Raw genomic sequence first — 21,534 nt, forward strand, 5'->3', positions numbered from 1 at the left:
TCTCTTCATTCGTATTTTTAAAGCTTTGTAACTCTTTACTCGGTTCTCACTTGTGCATATTGTGTTACTTGCAATTTGTGTGTGCCATGTTCTTTGTTATTGATTGCTTATCTTTTTACTGTTTTAAATTTTAACTCCCACTCACAAATGTCAGTGAACAAAAATGTCAACTAGTTATTATTCCAATTTTCACGTATCATTTAATTTTTTTAATTGGTAAGGTAATAAAGGGTAAATTTGTGCTTAATATATCTTTGCTTTTATAGCCTGTGGATAATATTCCTCCTATTTTTGCTAATTAGAATCGCTGTTTAATAGAATTAAATTTCAATTCACAAACGTGATCACAATGACTGGCGCTTACTGCACATCGTATTGGTACTTTACTATGTCAAGTTCGTCGTAACGTGATTTGATTGTACAGTGAACCAATTGTAAAGGGGGGGGTACATTGTATTTTTAACTATTTATGTGAAACTTCGGATAATTGGGGCAGCCGCTTAATCGGCCCAAAATGCACTAGTCCCGAAGTGTCCCAAATAACAGGAATGGACTATATTTGAAACACAGCATTTTGTATAGCATTTTACAGTGTCTAGGTGGAAAAATGTCAAAAAATTGTTTGGGGAAGGAAATAAACATATAATATTTATACTATTTATAATCTATAGTTCCTTATATGATAATTATTGCAGGTGATCACTGGTTGATATATGGGAAATGATATCTACACGAGGACTAACCCAATATAATTTATGAACAGGTCAAGTAACATCTCTCCCCCCCCATTGAAAGGGGTTGGGATTTGATTTGATTTTATTGGCGCAAAAACGACTGCGGTTATACTGCGCCTGAAAGGGGTTGGGAGTGATATAAAGAATAGTGAAACAATAATTCTTTATATAATAATAATTATTATTATTATTATATAAAGAATTAGAGACCATAATTAGTATTAATATTATATTTAAGTTCTTCCCTTTCCCCTAAAATTGCAGATTGTTTGAAATCTGGATTACCAAAAAATCTGCAATTACAAGAAAAACCGCATTTAAATATTACAAACTGCTTCTATCATTCACTTTTTACATGCTATTACCTGATATCATAACATAACAGTTCATAACAATTAGAGAAAAAAAAATCTAATATTTCTACTTCTACCATAGATATAACTCATTTTCACCTTACTCAGCTTTCAATTCAAATATTTTTTGCTTAGCAATTAGCCTTCATTACCTATCATATTGAGATATTGACATTATAGCATTCCTTATCTATGTATAACCATTTTTCTTATCAAAACAGATAGTTTCCAGGATCATCATCATTAACACAACATGAAATTACACTCCTGGAAAACCCAAGTGAACTTTAAATTAATTCATATACCTTTAATTTTCTATTATCTGTTTATTTCAACACTCTTGGCTATTATGATATCTGAAGGCAAGAGATTCTAATTCGTTATATCTTTATCTAATTTCACCTTCATTCAGCAAAACTGAGGGACATTTACATGTGGCCCTAAGGCAAGTTTTCTAGACAAAGTGAAGATATAGATCATGCTCTATCTTTGCTGCCCTGCACGAAATAGGCACGAAAGACTTTCACACTAAATAATATACAAAACACATTTAATTCTAAAATAATATAAACATGCTGATATATATACACAGTCACTCCCCGATTTATGGAAATCCGACTTTATGTAAAAAATTTCAAATAAAAAATAAAATAAATAAAAAGAAGTCCACATGGAAATCAGATGTAATTGCTGATTTCAAAGATACTTACAGACCGATCTGCAGTGGGAACTTTCCAAGGATGTCAGACATTGCCCATGTACATAGCTTGCCATGGCGTCACATGATGTGCAATGAGTTGCATATACCTAGAATGGGAGCTTCTTGTTAAACTACGGTAAACCCCTGCTATTCGCGTGGGTTACGTTCCTGAGAAATGCCACGCATACCGAAAACGTGAATACTTTGTTATGGCTCCCATAGTAATAAAGGGGTTCAATTCCAAAGTATGAAATATATAAGAAAAACTAGTCTAAAATTTTGTCTATGTACCTTCATAATATGACTATGTACATAGTGAAATGCAAGCATATGGCATCGAAATGAAAATAAGAAACAATTTAATATTAAATGTAATATTTATTAGAAATTTCAAACAAATCTTTCAAAATTAGCTAAAAAACTTATCCCGCCAGTGCTTTCACCAGTTTTGCTAAAGTGTTGATAAAGGAGTTTTGCCTTTTCACGAATGATGAGTGAACTTAACGGAATTTTATTTTGAGTTCGGTCTTCTACCACAGATTTAAAGCCTTTTCCATTTTTTCTAATTTAACTTCATGAGTTACAGAACAAATTTTTGAAGCAATTAGCGCGTTTTCATGGACACTACGGCAGATTTTTTCTTCCGATTTTTTGATTGATTGTACCGTTGACTCATTGATTTTATAATGTTTTGCCACTGAGGAGACACTTTCACCATTAGAAATTTTGTCTAATAACACAATTTTATTCGCTAATGTCATCACCTTCTTTGATATTTTCACATTTCCCTTGTTATTCGTAGCCATATTTTTGTATGGGTTTTAGAAATTTTGTCTAATAACACAATTTTATTCGCTAATGTCATCACCTTCTTTGATATTTTCACATTTCCCTTGTTATTCGTAGCCATATTTTTGTACGGGTTAGAAAGAACTTGTCCACAATAAAGTCACTTTCTTCCATTAACACACTCGAAAAAGTCTGTTTTACACTGAAAACGGTAGATTTATCACTTTTGTAAGCATATCAATTTATCATAAATATCATATATCAATAAATTTATCAATTTATAAATTGATAAATTTATTCAATTTATAAGCATATAAATTAAAAGCAAACGACGAAACCTTCCATGTCAAGTGCATAACACATACTGAACAAGGATTAGCGAGAAACATCCACGCTTGCGATTTTGTGACCCCCTCTCCCCCCCACCCATAGAGCGCTGTTTTGACCGGGAAAGATAATTTTAGCCACGCCCATGTTTTTTTATGGCGGAAAATGTTCATGGCGCCTTAAAATTCACATTTTTTTAGGTTTCATTTTATATTAAATCAGCGACCGCGGATACGCAAAACCATGAATACAGATATCACGAATAGCGGGGGTTTACTGTATTTCTTCTTTTGTCTCATTTTTACATCCCATTATTTATACTACCATTCTGCCTCGCAGACAACTGTTTCTGTTATTATTATTATTATGCATTATCCTAGTCAGTATGGCAGGAAAGACTGTGCAAGAGGACCTGGCAATGTTGGTGTTTCGAAAAATTGGCATACAATTATGTTAGAGCAAAATTAGAAAATGCATGGAGGTGGAAAAATAATAAGGACTATTTCACGTGTTTTAAGGCTGGCAACATCCACTGTGAATACAACTGTGAAAGTTAAAGAACAAATAAAAGAACATGCAAAAAGTTTCACACCGTTAAGGTCTACTGTGAGAAAAGGAGGGGGAGAAGTGTCTGTTGTTTTCTCTGTGCGGTCGCATGTTTTTTGCTCCTGTTCAATGAAGTTTAAAGGGTTCATCTCAACATCTTGTCAAGTTTTTGGTAACCAGTGACTCAGTTTCTGGCGTGCTCGTTCCTACTGAATGATCAGGTAAATAACTTTATTTTCAATTTAAAAATTGCATATCTTGTTTTGTTCAGCCAAGCCCTTCATCACATAATAGCCAGCGAAATGCTATCCAGTACAAGGTTATGCTGACCAGCATCTTAGAGATCACCACCTCCCCTTAATCAGTCAATCTGCAGGTGGTCTGTTTATGTTCTCTCTCTACAGTGGAAACGAATACCCGCTGTGATGTGTGATACTTAAAAGAAGAGAAAGTCGTCCTATGCTAAATTTAACTGAATGACAAACTCCACAACTGCTAGGCAATAAGAAGTGATTTTATTGCCTAGCAGTTGAACACTAGAAATACGGAACTTTAGAAACTATATAGAATTTGCAGTAATTATATATATATAAAAAAAACTTGCAGAAGCCTTCTGCCACAATGGAAGTGCTATTTAAACATCAGTTTGCTGCCAAGTTCCCCCTATTTTAATAATTATTATGCCTGGTCGTGCCACCAAACAAACCTGCAATTGTTGCATAAAAAATATTAAAGTTTTTCTTATTTGTAATGGCCCCTGCAAAAGAACCCTGGGGGGAGTGTTGTTCTGGAAGATCGATTCCAAAGATTAGTGCCACAGCTCGAGCTAGATACTTCAGCAGCCAGCGCAAAAGCAGCATCCCAAGTGCTGGGAAAAACAACAGAGAGAGAGAGAGAGAGAGAGACAGCACAACAAGTGACCTAATCTCTCTCATTCCTGTGGACTCGTCTGTCGAGAAGCCACAATTAGGTAAAACCAATAACCCAGAAAGTGGCAGGAAGCAACACATTGAGACAGCAAGAAAGCGTGACCTTGCAGAGCGTCAAGAGCAACCAAATACACCTTATGACAATGCTATGGTGCTGGATCCAATATCCCCTGATGACCCTATCGTGGACTGGGTCAACACCTTCCAATGGGAACTGGAGGACCTTATGACTGACTCTAGTAATCACATAACTACACTCCTGAGAGGAAAGATATTACTATCTGGTCAAAGATGGAATACTTGTTCCTAAGGTACGGGGAAATCAAATGCAACAGAGCCCTTTTTCGTACGCAGATGCGCTGAAGACTGCTAACAAGCTGAGTAACGAGGCCTCTGGCACGACAACCAAAAGAAAAACACTACTAAACCCTCAAATTTCTAAAACCTACTGACAGCAAAGATAAGTCTGGCGAGGAAGTTAAGAATACAAGCGTCAATAAACTGAAGGAGCACTTTAAAACTACAAGAATTAAATCGATCAGGAAGACCCAAAATGTTGGGGTACTGATTGAAACTGAAACATCAGAGGAAATAGAAGACATCTGTCATGCAACTCCCGGTGGAGGACTGTAACTTTCTGGATCCAGAAGTGCACCAGAGAACTGTTACCAGGGTCATTACAAATGCCTGTACCACAACCTTTAAATGAAAGAATCCGCTCCACGGCACTGTTCCCTGGTGGTCCCCGGAGCTGCAGTGGCTCCGCAGAGAGGTAAATAGTAAAATGAAAGTTTTCCAAAGAGCAAGGAGATCATGGCCACAGCCAGAGGTGGATGTCTTGAGACAATATAGAATAGCCAGGAAGACCTATATGGCTCTAATCTGCCAAAGGAAAAGGACATCTTGGGAGCACTTGGTGGCATCTACTGGGAATGCTGACCCTTGAGAGGGGGGGGGAAGTAATAAAATTACCACCAATAAACTCGCCAGGGGAGAGGTTCTAACAATCACTCTCACACCACAAGGCACATTAACCACTACCTGGGAGCAGTCAATTAATAATATACTCAATACCATTTTGCAGCCACCAAAGTCTGACTTCACACCAATACAAACCCAACTGTGTGCCTCCAATGATTGCTACACCATGCAAGAAACCGAAGAGCCCTTCACCCTGGAGGAACTTCATCAAGCAGTATTGAACCTCAAGGACAGGGAATGCCCAGGTCCTGACCTTCTGGAGCCTGAGATTGTCAGGAGAGTAGCAGACTATAATCCATACTTACTGCTAAACCCACTGTCTGACAAAAGGATCGCTTCCATTTTATTGGAAGACAGCTAATCTTCGACTTCTCCTCAAGAATCCAAATAAACAGCCACAACAGCCAACATCATACAGACCAATCGCCCTCCTAATTGTTCTCAGGAAACTCTTTGAGAGATTCATCTTCTTCAGAACTCACAAGTATTATACAAACACAAATCTACAGGCCAACAACCAGTATGCATCCAGATTCCGTCCAGGGGCACTCGACAGTAGATGCACTAAATAACCTGGTAACATTTGCTCAATCCGCACCTGAGAAATACTTCCTTTTAATTGCAGTTGACTTCGCTGGGGCGCTCAACTCACTTTGGTGGCCAACATTCTTGGCAGGCTCAGGCAAGCACAGATTCCTCAAAATCTCTACTCCTGCATTAAAAGCTATCTATGTGACAGATCTGTCAGTGTAGAGATTCCCTACTCCAGGATGATCAGAAAGATCCACAGGGGAAGCCCACAAGGCTCAGTGCTAGGACCAACTTTCTGGAACATGGTCCTAGATGAGTTCCTAAATGAAAATCTTGGGCATGTTAAGTCTAAGCCTATGCAGACTATTTGATCCATTCTGTGCCTGCCAGCTCAAAGGCCCAGCTTGAAATTTCTGCTAACCAAGCACTCAAGCTTCTCCAGGAGTGGACTACCCAGCACAACCTGACAATCTCGGCTGAGAAAACCTCCATCACTCTCATGAAAGAGAACCTAAGCTCAACCAGACCACTGCGTCCAGCTTAAGCACCTTGGTGTAATCCTAGACTCAAAGCTGTCCTTCTTCCCACACCTACAGTATATCCAAAAGAAGATAAGAAATTACACAGCATTGGTGGCAAGGGTCACCCGCAGGGACTGGGATCTAAACCAACGTAACCTAGCTCTGTTTTACAAAGCAGTATTTATTCTAGCCATCTCATATGCTGCAGGGGTCTGGTATCACCAGCCAACTATTGGCACAAAGAAGAAATTAGCCACCATTACTACTTACTGCTTACCATCACCAGATCCTGCTGCACGGTGAGCACTCCTGCTCTCCAAGTCCTCACTAGAGTCCTCCCTCTAGACCTTGAAATAATTAGATGTGGCAAGTTGTATTATCTGTCCAAAGGAACATTCACTACCACCATTGGATTCACCACCAACCCGGCAATCAATCACAAGACAGAGAAAAGGAAAGGTGCCTTCTTGCTCACCTACAGCAAGCCTGGCAGGACAGATGGATGACATCGAATAAGGGAGAAATTACAAAGAAATTTTGCATTCCCAAAAGCCCTAAGCTGGTTTTCCCGTGGTCTGTACATAACATACCTCCTTACAGGCCATGGGTCGATACAAGGAAAATTAACGTCTCTGAACATCACAGATGATCCATGCTGCCACTATGGCACTGACGAATCTCAGCACCATATAATGTACGACTGTCCTGGCTATGAAAAATTGAGATCTCTGTTGATCACAAAGATTACTAATTTGCCAAAGGATCAAGAACATATACTAATTCATACTCATGACAATTATAAAAACTTCACTACTTTTATACAGGATGTCTTCAACAGACAAAGAACATTAAGGAGCCTATTAAACCACCAAGACCAATAACCTGAGACAGATTCTGGGCACCCCTCCCCAGTAGCATCAACCACCAACCTCATCAAAGCTCACCGAACTGAAATTCACTTCTTGCATCGTTCCACTAGGCTGATATCTGCAACTAAATCTGCAGGCAAGATCAATCAATCAATCAGGCAGTGATAATACCTGCTTTTAATTTTGAAACCGCAGAACCTGACTATCTCTTCACAGGAAAGAAGACACGGATTGACACCCAAAACCAGTATCTAGGTTGAGAATCAACAATTTTGATTATGACATCAATCGATTTGGACTTCGGAAACATCAACGCCCGGGCAATTCCCTTAAAGAGAAATCCTCAACTCATCATGACAGATCATTGACTTCTTGGTCTAAACTGGGTTCTCTTACCCAGTGTACTTTTACCCCTAATCTCTGGATCACACTCACCTGATTGATTCATTTCCACTGTTTCTTTGAGGATGCCTCTATCTACATCCCTAAAACCTCTGTTAGTAAACTAAGCAAAGCCATAATGAAAATTCATACTACCAACTGAGATAATAATCGACAACAGCTCTTGTTTGTCGCAAGACTTCTAAATCATCAGGCAACTAGATTGCTACAATGCCATAAAGCATATGGCCAACGATCACGGACAGGACTATGTCCCAGGAAAGACAGTGCACTACACTGGCTCTACAATGTAACAAGACAACAAGGAGTGATGGCAATACCTGGATGGGATGCTATCCCAAGTATATCAACATGTCTGGGTCCTGAATACATGACAACATAAAAGAACAACAAAGAACAACCATGGACTAGACTGCATCCCATGAAAAGCAATCCACCGAATTGTCACCATAATTAGAAGCACCAAGAAAGTGACCACAAATCCTGGACGGGACCTGATCCCACGCAAGACTCCAAACCCAGACATTGGAGACACCAGCAGATTCGCTGCCACAAGCCACATTGACAATCAAACCGAGCACTCTCACCCATTTTCTTTTTTACTCTCCACCCCGGCCGGGGCAAATAGGAGATGGGTCCTTGTCTCTCCCCTGCCACTTCCTTCTTCTGCCTGGTGAGGCATGGGCCTGCCTCACTGACTTTTTGGGGTCGCCTTCTCTATCGTCCCCATATCTCTGTCTTTCCCCCAGCCTTGTCTCACCACCTACTCTGTCTAAGTCGCCAGTGTACACCCCCACACAATTTATCAATTAATAACATCCAAATTTAAACCACGCTAACATAAACCTCTCTCATCTTTTAATATTTTATCGTTAACCCCCCCTTTTTTTTTGTCACATAGGCCCTTGCCACTGAAATCTTTGGAAACTAGGTGGCAGGGCTCGCTAGAGTACAAAATAAAATCTACTGGGTACCTGACCAGCCTCCCCAGGGCCAAGTGGGGTAACGGTGGGTCCCAACGGCTAAATGGTCAGAAGAACAATGGTACACAACATTACACATCCTTCCAACTCTCCACACACTTTTTAAATTTCTGGCCTACACAGAGTTCTACGCTACACAAACAGAGTACACAATGTGGAAATGGGGGAATCCCTTGTGCCATCAGACAACTAACGCACTTTGTGAGAAAGGGAAGGCATTGGTTCAAACCTCCCTACATAAATTCGCGAGAAAGATTGAGCAACCTCTTCAAGTTGCAGATTCTCTGACTCAGACTTCAGCATCATACTTTTACGGGTCTTCCACTTCTTCGCTATTTTATAGCTGGAAGAGTCTGATATTGATGATAGCTCTCTCTTCAACCTCATTCACCTCCAACTAATATCAGCATTCATATATACCTCCCAACATAAGCATACACAAGAAATAAGTTGCATGCATACATATTTTAAGTTTTGTTTTTTAAATAATATTCTAATGCATATGTTATAAGTATGTAATTGTAATACAAAAATGCTATAAGATATAAATAAAGTGATTTTTTAAATCGCGGACTTATTTTTATGTTTATATACAGATTTTCGGTGGTTTCCAAGTAAAATTTTGACTTATGGACAGGTTTCTGGAATAAGTCAGCAAGTGCCTGTATATATATATATATATATATATATATATATATATATATAATTATTCTTTTGTATTATGATGGTTCATTTCGCATTTTATTTTTAATATTCTATTATAGTAGTTTTATTTAATTTCATTTCTAGCTTTTTCTGTTGTCCCAGTAGCTGTTTTAGCAATGCATGGGTACAAACAGAGTACATATTATTATTGTTTTGTATTATCATTCTATTGTGGTTTAATTCGTCTTTGTTCATCATTAATGTCATTGTTTTTAGCCATGATGGCTAATTAGACATTGTCCGTGCCGGTGTTTTTTACCTATAGATATTATAGTTAATACATTACTGGTCTTTAAGCTAGCCTATTCTCGGTTATCTTAATTCCCCGTGGCCTATACATTTAGAATTTTGCAACTTGTTACGTATTGCTAAAAAATTATATCAATTATTGATGAAAAAATGTAGCAATACTATTTTAAAACAATATGATATAATATTAAACATATTTATACATTTTTGTATTACATCACATGGACGTCCATCCCCTACTTCATCGGGGGCTTTGAGCGGATTGACGGTCCATTCGATGTAATGCATTTCTTACTTACCCGTTTCTGTTTGCATCTATCACAGCTTTGCTATTTTATCCAATTACTAAATTCTAAGTTTCTATTTTTAATTTTTTGGTCCCATGTTTATCTTAATTGTTATTACTTAAATCAGTACTATTTATTATAAATATATTATGAACCAAATTAATTCCCCATAATTTCTACAGCAACTGTGATAGAATACACAAAGCCCAACGGGTAAGTTTATTTAATATATTGCAATAACATTACTTACTTGATGTGTTTCAAATAAGGTCGTAGCGTCGAAAAAGGGAATTTTCCCGCCCTTAACTTGTTTTAAGGATGGCTATTTTTATTGCGCAGTCGCACTGACGTTTCAATGTGTTACTTCCATTAGGTTTCACATTTCACTTCCATTAGGTTGTGTGCCGATGGTGTATTGGCCGAAGTCCCCGATCTTCAGGCCAATGTCTATTATGGTGGTTTTGTAGTTGGATTTCGATGAATTTACTTAGTTGTGTATTTACATAATTTTAAGTAAGTAAGAAATGCATTACATCGAATGGACCGTCAATCCGCTCAAAGCCCCCGATGAAGTAGGGGATTGACGTCCATGTGATGTAATACAAAAATGTATAAAGATGTAATACAAAAATGTATAAATATGTCTAATATTATATCATTTTGTTTTAAAATAGTATTGCTACATTTTTTCAACAATAATTGATATGATTTTTTAGCAATACGTAACAAGTTGCAAAATTCTAAATGTATAGGCCACGGGGAATTAAGATAACCGAGAATAGGCTAGCTTAAAGACCAGTAATGTATTAACTATAATATCTATAGGTAAAAAACACCGGCACGGACAATGTCTAATTAGCCATCATGGCTAAAAACAATGACATTAATGATGAACAAAGACGAATTAAACCACAATAGAATGATAATACAAAACAATAATATATATATATATATATATATACACATTTTTAAATCAAGACTGTGTCCAAAAACTGGTATTAACTTTGGTCAGAAAGTCAAAAGAACAGTCTGACCTTTTTGCACAGGACATCACAAATGCAAACAGATGTGGTTTTCTCTGACACTGAATCTTCTTTGGGTCAAAGCTTTCTTCCCATTTTTTCCATAGTCACAGTCAACCCGAAGAGTAAGTGACAGGTAATTTCAGTCTTATTAACCAACATGAGTATACGGTAATTTTTTTTTTTAGTTAGATTAACTAGAAATAATAATTAGAAAAATTAGTAATTCTGATGAAAAATCACTAATGTGAAAAGTTCGCTATTTCTTAAAGTGTATGGTAATAACTATCCCAATCATTTTCACTACACATTTTTTATTAATCAATGATAATAACTAACAATCTTTAAATTACAATATTACAATTTTATAGTAATATTTCAGTGAACTTCAAAATTAACTTACTAAAGTTATTCCTTTTATTTTCTCACGTATCCTTCTCTTCATAAGTGTGTTAGCTGGTGCTCTACTTCTCTTACAATTATCACTTTTTACTTCTCTTTCAAGGGAATACTGAAATATGAATTTATATGGTCATTTTACTAAAAGTGCATACCAGTTATAAAACTGAAATTATGAATATAATTAATGTCAATATGAATAAAACATATTATTCTTAATTATGTTAGTAAGAGCCCTTAACAACTGAGTAATAATAATTCTGTGAACAAACTGCAGCTAATTATTGTGAACTGAAGATCTGAATTAATTAGAATTTGCATAATTTGCATTACATCACACACACACACACACACAGGGAAAAAATGGAACCATTCGTTTTGGAATGCCTACGTCAGTGTATGAAAAAACTTGGTAATAGTAATAATAATAGTATTTGCCATATAGTGCAAGGAAGCCACAGGCTTTTGCTGCATTGGCAAAAAAAAAACAAAAAAAAGTAGATAAGAAAACACAAATTTTATGTTTCCCTCCTCACACAGAGAAGTATCAAAGTTGACCTTTGAATTTATTCAAACTGTCTGCTTCAACTACCTGGCAAATTGGAGCAATATGGCCTCAGTTGCTAATGCTCCTAAAAACCAAATAACAAACAAACCTGGCAAAGGCAACTTGTTCCAGCAATCAATGGCTCGCTGGATAAAAGAAAACGTCCTACAATCCGATCTAAATCTCAACCACTGTAATTTGAATTTATGACCCTTAGTTCTGGAATTCTTTACAACATTGAGAATTCCATCTTCATTCATTTTATTAATCCCTCTCAGTGCCTTATAAACCTCAATCAGGTTGCCAAGCTCTGTAGCCCACATAATCAGAGTCTTTCCTCCTATGGTTGTCTTTCTGACAATCTCCTCATTCGAGTTGCCCATCTTTGGACCCTATCAAGAAGCTTGATGTCTTTTTCAGATGAGATCTCCATACTTGAACGCAGTATTCCAAATATGGTCTTACAATTGTCTTATCAGACCTATATCTCTGCAAAATATTGTTTGCTAAATCTCCTCATTCGACACCATGAGCTTTCCTGGCTGACTGTTTACACTGTTCAAAAAACTTCATATCTGCCCATAGTGTAACTCCCAGATCCCTTTCCTCCTCCACTGTTTTTAACTCAACCCCACCAAGTGTACAATTTATTTGCAGGTTGCTATTCCCCAAGTGTTTCATTTAACCTTTCATTTAGCAGCATTAAAACATAGTTGTCACTTCTCTGACCATCTCTGAAATCTGTTCAAGACATCCTGAAAAAGTGCTGTTTGGCACTGATCATTAATGATTCTATCAATCTTTACATCATCTGCAAATTTTAAACATCACTCCTTCTATTCCTTCATCAATGTCATTTATGAAAATGACATTGATGAAGTCCATTAGTCCACAAAGGGCAGTGTCCATTAATAAATGATCTCTCTCCTCTTCCACTGAACCATCCCTTTATCCATAGTAGTAACTTGCCTTTAATGCAACACTGCTCCAATTTATACAACAGTCTTTTATGTGCAACAGTATTAGCTTTCCTCAAATCCAAGTATTTGTTATCAAAATTATTATTATTTTTTTTTGCATCCAGTTCCTCTTTCACTACACCATAGTATCCTATCAGATTGATCAGACAAGATCTCCCCTTAGCATCCATGCTTTGACTGCAGTATAATTGCATTCCTGTTTAGATGGTCCTGCATGACTTCTTCAACCAGTGACTCCATTATTTTCCCTGCAATAGAGGTTAAGCTAACAGTTCTGTCATTACTCATGTCATCTTTTGATCCCCCTTTGTGAATTGGGGATACCTTTGCACATTTCCAGTACATGGAGATGTCTCCTGAATTCACAGATGCTCTCATAATGGCCAAGGGTTTACTTACTTCCTTTGCTGCCTCCATTAATATAACCTGACAGATCCATCCACCAAATGTGCCTTTTTTTTATGTTTAGCTTCATCATTTCTCTTTCAATTTCTTCTCAGTTATCTTAAAATCATTTAGCTCCCTGTTCAAGTTTGATCTTTTGGCATTCCCTTCTCTAAGTTTGGTGTGGATTTTACTAAAAAGTAAATTCCACACCACACTAGTAATGGATATACTAGAAAATTTACTATGTTTCCTCATTACATTATATAACTGAACAATCCCCATTCAACAAATTACAATGAACAGCTATCTAGTGATATATATATATATTTTTACATGGTTCTATTAGTAATTGATACCTTGATACCTTCTTATAAGTTACTAGCTGTAGCAAAATTTTCAAATTCTTAGTTACTGTAGCTATTTTTTTTTTTTTTTTATTATAGATATACACAAAAATAACATCATAAAAAAATTAATAATAAAGTCAAGTAGTTTGAAAATAGTGATAATCACAGGCTAATATTTTATGGGAGTAATGGCATTTTGTCATAGTACAAAAGGATTTATATAACTCATCCTGTGTGTTCAGATTCGCTTTCTGCCGTGACTTGTATTCTTTGGCAAACCATGGTTGGAATTATTATATTTGATGTGATCTATGATGATATTCAACAGCCTTTGCTGCTGTAATTCTTAATTTGCATACACATGTTTATAGAGAAATGACAGTTAATGTGAGCAGTCCGTTGCACTATACAACAGTACAAAATGAGAGAGAGAGAGAGAGAGAGGATAAAATAATATACAAAGACATGCATTAAGACTTGGGAAATGTTTGTGAGAGAGTGGGAATAGACTATAATGCACTGAAAATAAGTATGGACACACTTGGATTAAGGGAAATTGTGTGCAAAGTGAGTTCTACAAATTCTAACACCAATATGGAGCAAAAAGTGCAGACTTATTTTATGGAGCAGTATGAGACTGTGGCCAATGATTTTCTTTACAGCATCAACACCCACTATGAAAAAGAGTCAAAGTTGCATTCTATGGGGTGTGGACACAAGGATTCATCAGTAAATAAGAAATTCAAAGCTCGGCCATCCTCTAAAAAAAATCATGTGTTCTATTTTTTTTTTTTTTTTTTGGAAAAAGAGAGGGGTTATTTTTTGTGGATTTTCTGAAATGGAGGATCACAAATTGCAAGAATAAGGCCTGAACAGAAAGGGAACTTCTTCAGTGTACAACAATGCTAGACCCCACCATCCTGGAATCGAGGAATTTGGGCAGTCTGATGATGCAATCCCCACCTATGTCATCAGACTTTCACCTGTTTGTCTCAATAAAGGGGATGACCTTTGTGGGGAACACTTCATCAATAATAATGCTTGTCATTGCGGCCACCAATAAGTAGCGCTTGGAGGCTAACAGCAACTTTTACAAAAGGGGATTAAGGTCTAGTGCAATAGTGGAAAAAAAAAAAAAAAAAAGTTGGGAAAACAGGTGCTTGAAGTACATAACATATAGATAAGCTGGTATATCTGCATAGGTATCCAAGAAAAAAAATTAGGACCTATTTCAGTGATGCTTGTAATATGCTATGGAACAGAATATAACAAATGATCAGAAAACAGAATTTTTTAAGTTTTTTACTTGATTTAAATTTTAAAAACAAATCACCTTTCTCTTGTTGTGAAGCTTTTGGCTGAGCTTACTAAGGATTGAAAGTGGCTGATGAAAACTCTGTTGTTCTTCATTACTGGTCACTTTTGAAGGATGAACTATAAGAAAAATTTTAATTTCAGTACAACAAAATTCAAATTTAGATGCTAAAATTAATGAGTGTCCACATTTATGAGAAAGAGAGTCAAGTTTGTAGGGTAAAAAAATTCTTTTCTCTCCAGAGAAGAGAGATTTCTCATTCTATAAACTTGATCTTCACATAAACTCATTTTATGTACTATATTTTGAAAACTAAAGAGATTATAGAAAATGCAGACACCCTGCCATTAACACTCTGGATCACACATTATCCAACCAAGAAGTCATTGTCTCACCCCCTCTGAGGAACTGTGTGTGTGACTGAGTTTAATGTATACTGAGTGATGAACACGTGGAAATAACTGAAAGTTGCAGAACAGGTTATAGTTAGATGTCACGTGGGGATGGGAAATGTCTGGGCACAGTAATGCTCAGAAATTAAGTGTTTCCAAGGTGACAGTTAACTGGCAGAAGGCATTGAAATTCATAGATACCACTAAACCCAAGAAACAATGAGGTAGGCACTTAAAATAATGATTGATAGGTGCAAAGGTGCCCCGAGATCCTAAAGAATTTAAGCCATAGGAATGTAGAATATTAAGTTTGTAGTTGTAAGCAGCCACTAGCAAACTTTTATGTGTTTATACAGAAAAGAGAGTTGCTTCTGAATTTTCATGAAAGTACCCATAACTATTTAATAATAAAAACAAATGCATACCATCTTTTGGAATGGTTTGAGATACAGTGCAACTACACTATTGATCATTAAAAGATGGTCCCAAAGAATCAGAAGTTGCATTACATGCTCTTCCAGAGTGATGGATGAACAACATCCATCACTCTGGAAGAACATGTAAAAAAGTAGATAAGAAAAAAATAAATTACATGCTTCCTTCCTCATCCAGTTGACCATTGAATTTATCCAAACTGTCAGCCTCAACTATCTGCGAGGACAACTAGTTCCTTTTAGTGGATTGCTGGCTAAAAGAAAACTGGCAACAATCTAATCTAAATCTCAAGCCCTGTAATTTGAATTTATGACTCCTAGTTCTGGAATTCTTTATAATAGTGAGAATTCCACCTTCATTCATTTTACTGATTCCCCCCCCCCCCTCAGAGCCTTGTAAACCTCAATCAGGTCACTTCTGAGGTGCCTGGTTGCCAAGCTCTGTAGCCCACAAAATCAGAGTCTTTCCTCATATGGTTGTCCTTCTGCCGATCTCACCATTCGAGTTGCCCATTTTTGGACCCTTTCAAGAAGCTCAATGTCTTTTCTCAGATGAGGTCTCCATACTCGAACACAGTATTCCAAATGTGATTTTGCAATTGTCTTATACAGTGTTATTAAGATCTCCCTATCTCTGCAGGATATCATTTAATAAATCACCGATAGGACACCACGGGCTTTCATGGCTGACTGTTTACATTGTTCAAAAAACTTCATATCTGCCCGTATTGTGACTCAAAAATCCTTCTTCTTCCACTGAGTTTATATACTTGGTGGTCCTCAACCCCTCCAAGTGTATAATTTATTTGTGGGATGCTATTCCCCAAGTATAAGATCTTGAATTTAGCAGCATAAAAACATAGTTGTCAGCAAAAATAAGAGTAGGAGTGTGTTATAGGCCTAATGACTTGAATGAGTACAATGAACAATTGTACAGAGAAATAGAGTGGGCTAGTAAATCGGAATGTCTTATAATGGGGGATTTTAACTTCCCAGATATTGACTGGAACTTGTGGGCTGGTCACTCACACACTAGTCAGATTTTTGTGGATTTATTGTACAGAGAAAGTAATACTCTTGATCTGGTTATCAGCAGTGATCATTCATGTATTAGGAATTTGCAGATAAAAGAACCACTAGGTGGTAGTGATCACAGTGTACTGACGTGGGATTTACTTAAAGATTTAATTACCATCAGGGGTAAAGGAAAGGGTTTTTGCTTCCGTAAAGACGAGTACAGTGGTCTCCGACAGTTTTTAAATTCCGTACAGTGGGATCAACTGACGATGTTACCAACAGTAAATTCTAAGTGGGAAGCATTCAAGGAATTAATCGTGGAAGCTACTAAAAGGTTCATACCTATTAAGAAATATTGTTCAAGGTTTAGGCCTAAATGGTTGTCAAATGAACTAATGAGACTCGCAACAGAGAAGAAAAATGCATGGGATGCATATAAATTATCAAGCGACTCAGAAGCCTATGGCAGATATAAGTTAATCTGTAATCAGGTCACAAAGGAGGTTCAGCAGGCGAAGGCAGATTACGAGAAATCCTTGGCAAAAGATGCTAAGAAAAACAGCAAGGATTTCTTTACTTATATAAACTCTAAAAGGAAGGGGATGACTCTGATTGGTCCACTTGACATCGATGGTTCGACTGTTGATGATCCTGCTCAGATAGCAAACAAACTGAATGAGTATTTTGCATCTACATTCACATGTGAGGAATTATTAAGGTTTGAAAATGGCAGAAGGTTATCAAATTGTAGCAGGATACTTAATGATTTTATAATAGCTGAAAGCAAAGTGGAGGAGAAATTGTTGAAGTTAAATATAAGAAAAGCACCTGGGGTGGATGGAATCTATCCAGTTATATTAAAGGAGGCAGCAAAGCAACTAAGCAAACCCTTAGCCATAATTATGAGAGAGTCCTTGGACTCAGGGGAGGTTCCCATGGACTGGAGATGTGAAAATGTATCCCCAATTCACAAAGGGGGATCGAAGGGTGACAAGAGTAATTACAGACCAGTTATTTTAACTTCTGTTCCTGGTAAAATAATGGAGTCGCTGGTTAAAGATGCATTGCAGGATCATCTAGACAAGACTGCAGCAATAATTCAGACACAGCATGGGTTTGTTAAGGGAAAGTCTTGTCTGACAAATTTGATAGGATATTATGATGTGGTTACAAAGGAACTGGATGCAAAAAATAATTTTGATATCATATATTTGGATTTCAGGAAAGCTTTTGACACTGTTGCGCATGGAAGACTATTGTACAAATTGGAGCAGAATGGTATTAAGGGTAAGTTGCTACAATGGATAAAAGGATGGTTAAGTGGGAGAAGACAGAGGGTGGTAATCAATGGGTGCTGCTCTTCTTGGACTAATGTTATTAGTGGGGTCCCACAGGGTTCGGTGTTAGAGCCACTGTTGTTTTGTATATTTATCAATGATATTGATGAAGGTATATCAGGCTTAATGTCGAAGTTTACAGATGATACAAAGGTTGGCAGGGTTGTTAATGACAGTAATGGCAGTGTGCTACTGCAACAGGATCTGGATAATTTGGGCAGATGGGCTAAGAAGTGGCAACTGAAGTTTAACCTTGACAAATGCAAAGTACTGCATATGGGTAGAAGTAACCCCAGAGAAACGTAGCAACTGTGTGGTACTAAAGGTGGTAGAAAATGAAAAAGACCTGGGAGTAATTGTGCAGGCAGATATGAAGTTTTCTGAGCAATGCAGACAGCCTGCCAGGGCAGGTCATGGGGTTTTGTCAATGATATATAGGAATTTTGCTAGCAGGGAAAAGGAGGTGATTATCCCTCTGTATAAGGCAATGGTCAGGCCACGCCTTGAGTTCTGCGTACAGGTCTGGAGGCCTCATTTTAGGAAGGATGTAGATTTACTTGAGTGTGTACAGAGAAGAGCAACAAGATTGGTGAGGGGAATGAAGGGATCCTCTTACCAAGAGAGGCTTAAGTTCTGCAAATTGCAGTGGCTGGAGACTAGGCACCTGCGCGGTGATCTGATTGAGGTGTATAAGGCCTTGAATGGGTTCAGCACACTGAATTCTGATGGGATCCTTCCACTTGTTCAGATTACGAACCCAAGGGGGCATAAATTCAGATTAATTCATAAATTCAAATTAAGAAAGTTCAGATGTGCAGAAATTTGCCTTTAGCCAGCGGGTGGTTAATTGCTGGACCAAACTTCCATCTGTCGTTGTGGAAGTTGATAGGTTGAATAAATTTAAGGAGGAACTGGACAGGCATTTGGAGGGAATGATGTGATTTTTTTTTTTTTTTTTTTTTGGCTGATGCTGCATAAGCTCATACACTTGCTTTCTTGCATCACATGCCACTACTACTACTACTACTACTACTTCTTTGACTATCTTTCAACTCAGTTCAAGACATCCTGAAGGAGGACTGCTTGGAACTGATCATTAATGACTCTGCTAATCTTTACATAATCTGCGAATTTTGACATCACATGTTCCATCCCATTGTCGATGTCAAAATGGCTGCTCTCAAGTGAGAAATTCAACCAATCGCATAAAACCTGAACATTTCAATGTTTTATTTACAAGTCCAGCCGGATGCACAGTTTGGACATGAAAACAGGGGAAATCCAGATATCTGTTAACCCTATCAATGCTAGTTTAAAACACTGTGATGTATGATACAAGCATTAAATAATTTGCAAGTTACATATATTCTAAAAAAAAAAAAAAAAAAAAAAAAGATCATATATGTATATAAATTATTTTTCATCTGTCAGAAAGAATAATTGTTTTTTCAAAACTGAAAAATAATTTACAGCAGTGTAAATTATATTTTCATTTGTCAGAAAACAACCAAAGAGTTCAGTGGTGAGCCTCAACCCCCAAAAGTAAGCCTTTTGGTAAAACCCCATAAAGATGGCAACCAGATAAATCATTAGTCGGAAAAATGTCGTGAGTTAGGATTGAATTTGAAAGTGCCTGCAATTCTAGCAAAACGACAGAAGGGAGTATATGTTGAGAGCCTTGTCAATCAATTTGGCCCTGGGGAGAATGGACAAGGCTCGTGTGGTAGAATTTTTCCCAGCATGGCCTGTGCTTGTTTTTTTTTTTTTTTTTTTTTTTTTTTATGTAAATCCCAAACATGAGAGGTATTAGAACCTACAGTACTTAGTACCATGCTTGGGTTGGAGCTTGAGGAGATGAAAAGAAGATATTTGTTGACATTGGACTTGAACTTCTGTAGACTGTAATTTTCAGGAAATACGTAGGAAGGAAGGTTGTTCCAGAAAACAGCAGTTGAATGAATAAATGAGGAAGATGAAAAGTTGGTTCTGTGAGTTTGAAGTTGGACAGTAAATGGATGTTGGCTAGTGGCTGCACATGTTTGGACTGTTTTGAAAGAGTGAGCGGGAATTACAGAAGCCAATTCAGAAGAACAGTGCCCATGGAAGTATCTGTAGAAGAGGCATGCAGCAGAAACAGTACGTCTATGAGACAGCGACTGGAGAGACTCTGTTAGAGATGAATCATTAATTAACCTAACTGCCCTCTTCTGAATGGAATCAAGAAGCCTGAGAGAGGTTTTGGGGGCACCACCCCTGATGTGGGAACAATATTCCATGGCAGGGCGGATTTGCGATTTATACAGAGTGAGCAGCTGTTTGGAAGAAAAGTAACGCCGAGAACGAAAGAGAAAACCAAGTTTTTTCGATGCAGAGGAAGCAATATTTGTAATGTGCTTGTGCCAAGAGAGATTAGAAGTCAGGGTAATCCCCAAAAGAGATATATCATTTTGCCTAGAAATTGGAGTGTCAGGCTTAATGTCGAAGTAGGCATAGGAGCAGAAGAATCCATTTTGCGAGATATAAGACAGTTGTCTTTGCCCCACTGGAGAATTACCTGAAGATTGGCATTTTGGGACTTGGTAGCAGATACTGGAGAAGTTGAAGCTGATTGAACAGGGCAAGGTTTCTCAAAATGGAAAGTGGAATGCAATGTGCTATCATCAGCAAAACTATGGATAAGATTTCCAGTCAATGGAAGAAGATCATTAATATATAAGAGGTAAAGAGTGGGGGAAAGACTGAACCTTGTGGGACACCGGCATTAGTTTAGAAGTTGGAAGACAGAGAACCATCTACCATCACCCTCAGTGAGCGATCAGAGAGAAAACTGGTTAACCAATTACTAAAAATGGTTGGCAAACCATAAGATGGAAGCTTGTTTAGAAGATCTTTACGCCAAACGCGATCGAAAGCCTTTGAGATGTCAAGAGCAACTACTTGTGTTTAACCGAATCTTTCCATTGAATTAGTCCATAAATGGGTAACATAAGCCAGAACATCACCAGTGGATTGACACTGACGGAATCCATACTGGCGCTCGTCAATCAGATGGAAGGTTTCTAGGTAGTTTAAGAGTTGGTGGTTAATTGATTTCCCCATTACTTTAGAAAGAGTAGAAGTAATTGCAATGGGACGATAATTGGATGGGAGGGATTTGTCACCCTTTTTAGGAACTGGCTGGATATGAGCAAATTTCCAAGCAGAAGGAAAAACACCTTTGGAATAAGAAAGTGAAAAAAGGCGGCAAAGAATAGGAGTAAGTTCAGGAGCACAGGTTTTGAGAACAAGTGGAGAAATACCATCGAGACCTGGAGCTTTCTTAGCATGAAGATTCTTCAAAATTCTTCTGACATCCTTTTGACAGAAGACCACAGGAGGCATTGAATGGAGCGAGGTATTTTACCAAGATTATTAATATATTGAGTTGGAAGAAAAATGGGATGCTAGCAGG

The 21,534-nt window shown here is 37.4% G+C and overlaps 1 protein-coding gene across 1 annotated transcript in view; it reads right to left on the minus strand.

Annotated features, from left to right (window-relative positions):
- Mical (Molecule interacting with CasL) overlaps positions 1–21,534 on the minus strand; it is a 624,164-nt gene that overhangs the window by 255,373 nt on the left and 347,257 nt on the right. The window contains exons 13-14 of the mRNA XM_090389022.1: positions 14,922–15,022; positions 11,332–11,439 (exon numbers count right to left, since the gene is read on the minus strand). Of these exons, the coding sequence (XP_090245148.1) occupies positions 11,332–11,439; positions 14,922–15,022 (209 nt within the window). The remainder of the gene's footprint in view (positions 1–11,331; positions 11,440–14,921; positions 15,023–21,534) is intronic.

Source organism: Mastigoproctus giganteus, chromosome 14, assembly GCF_048544385.1.
Source record: "Mastigoproctus giganteus isolate SK-2022 chromosome 14, ASM4854438v1, whole genome shotgun sequence".
In the NCBI taxonomy this organism is placed as follows: domain Eukaryota; kingdom Metazoa; phylum Arthropoda; class Arachnida; order Uropygi; family Thelyphonidae; genus Mastigoproctus; species Mastigoproctus giganteus.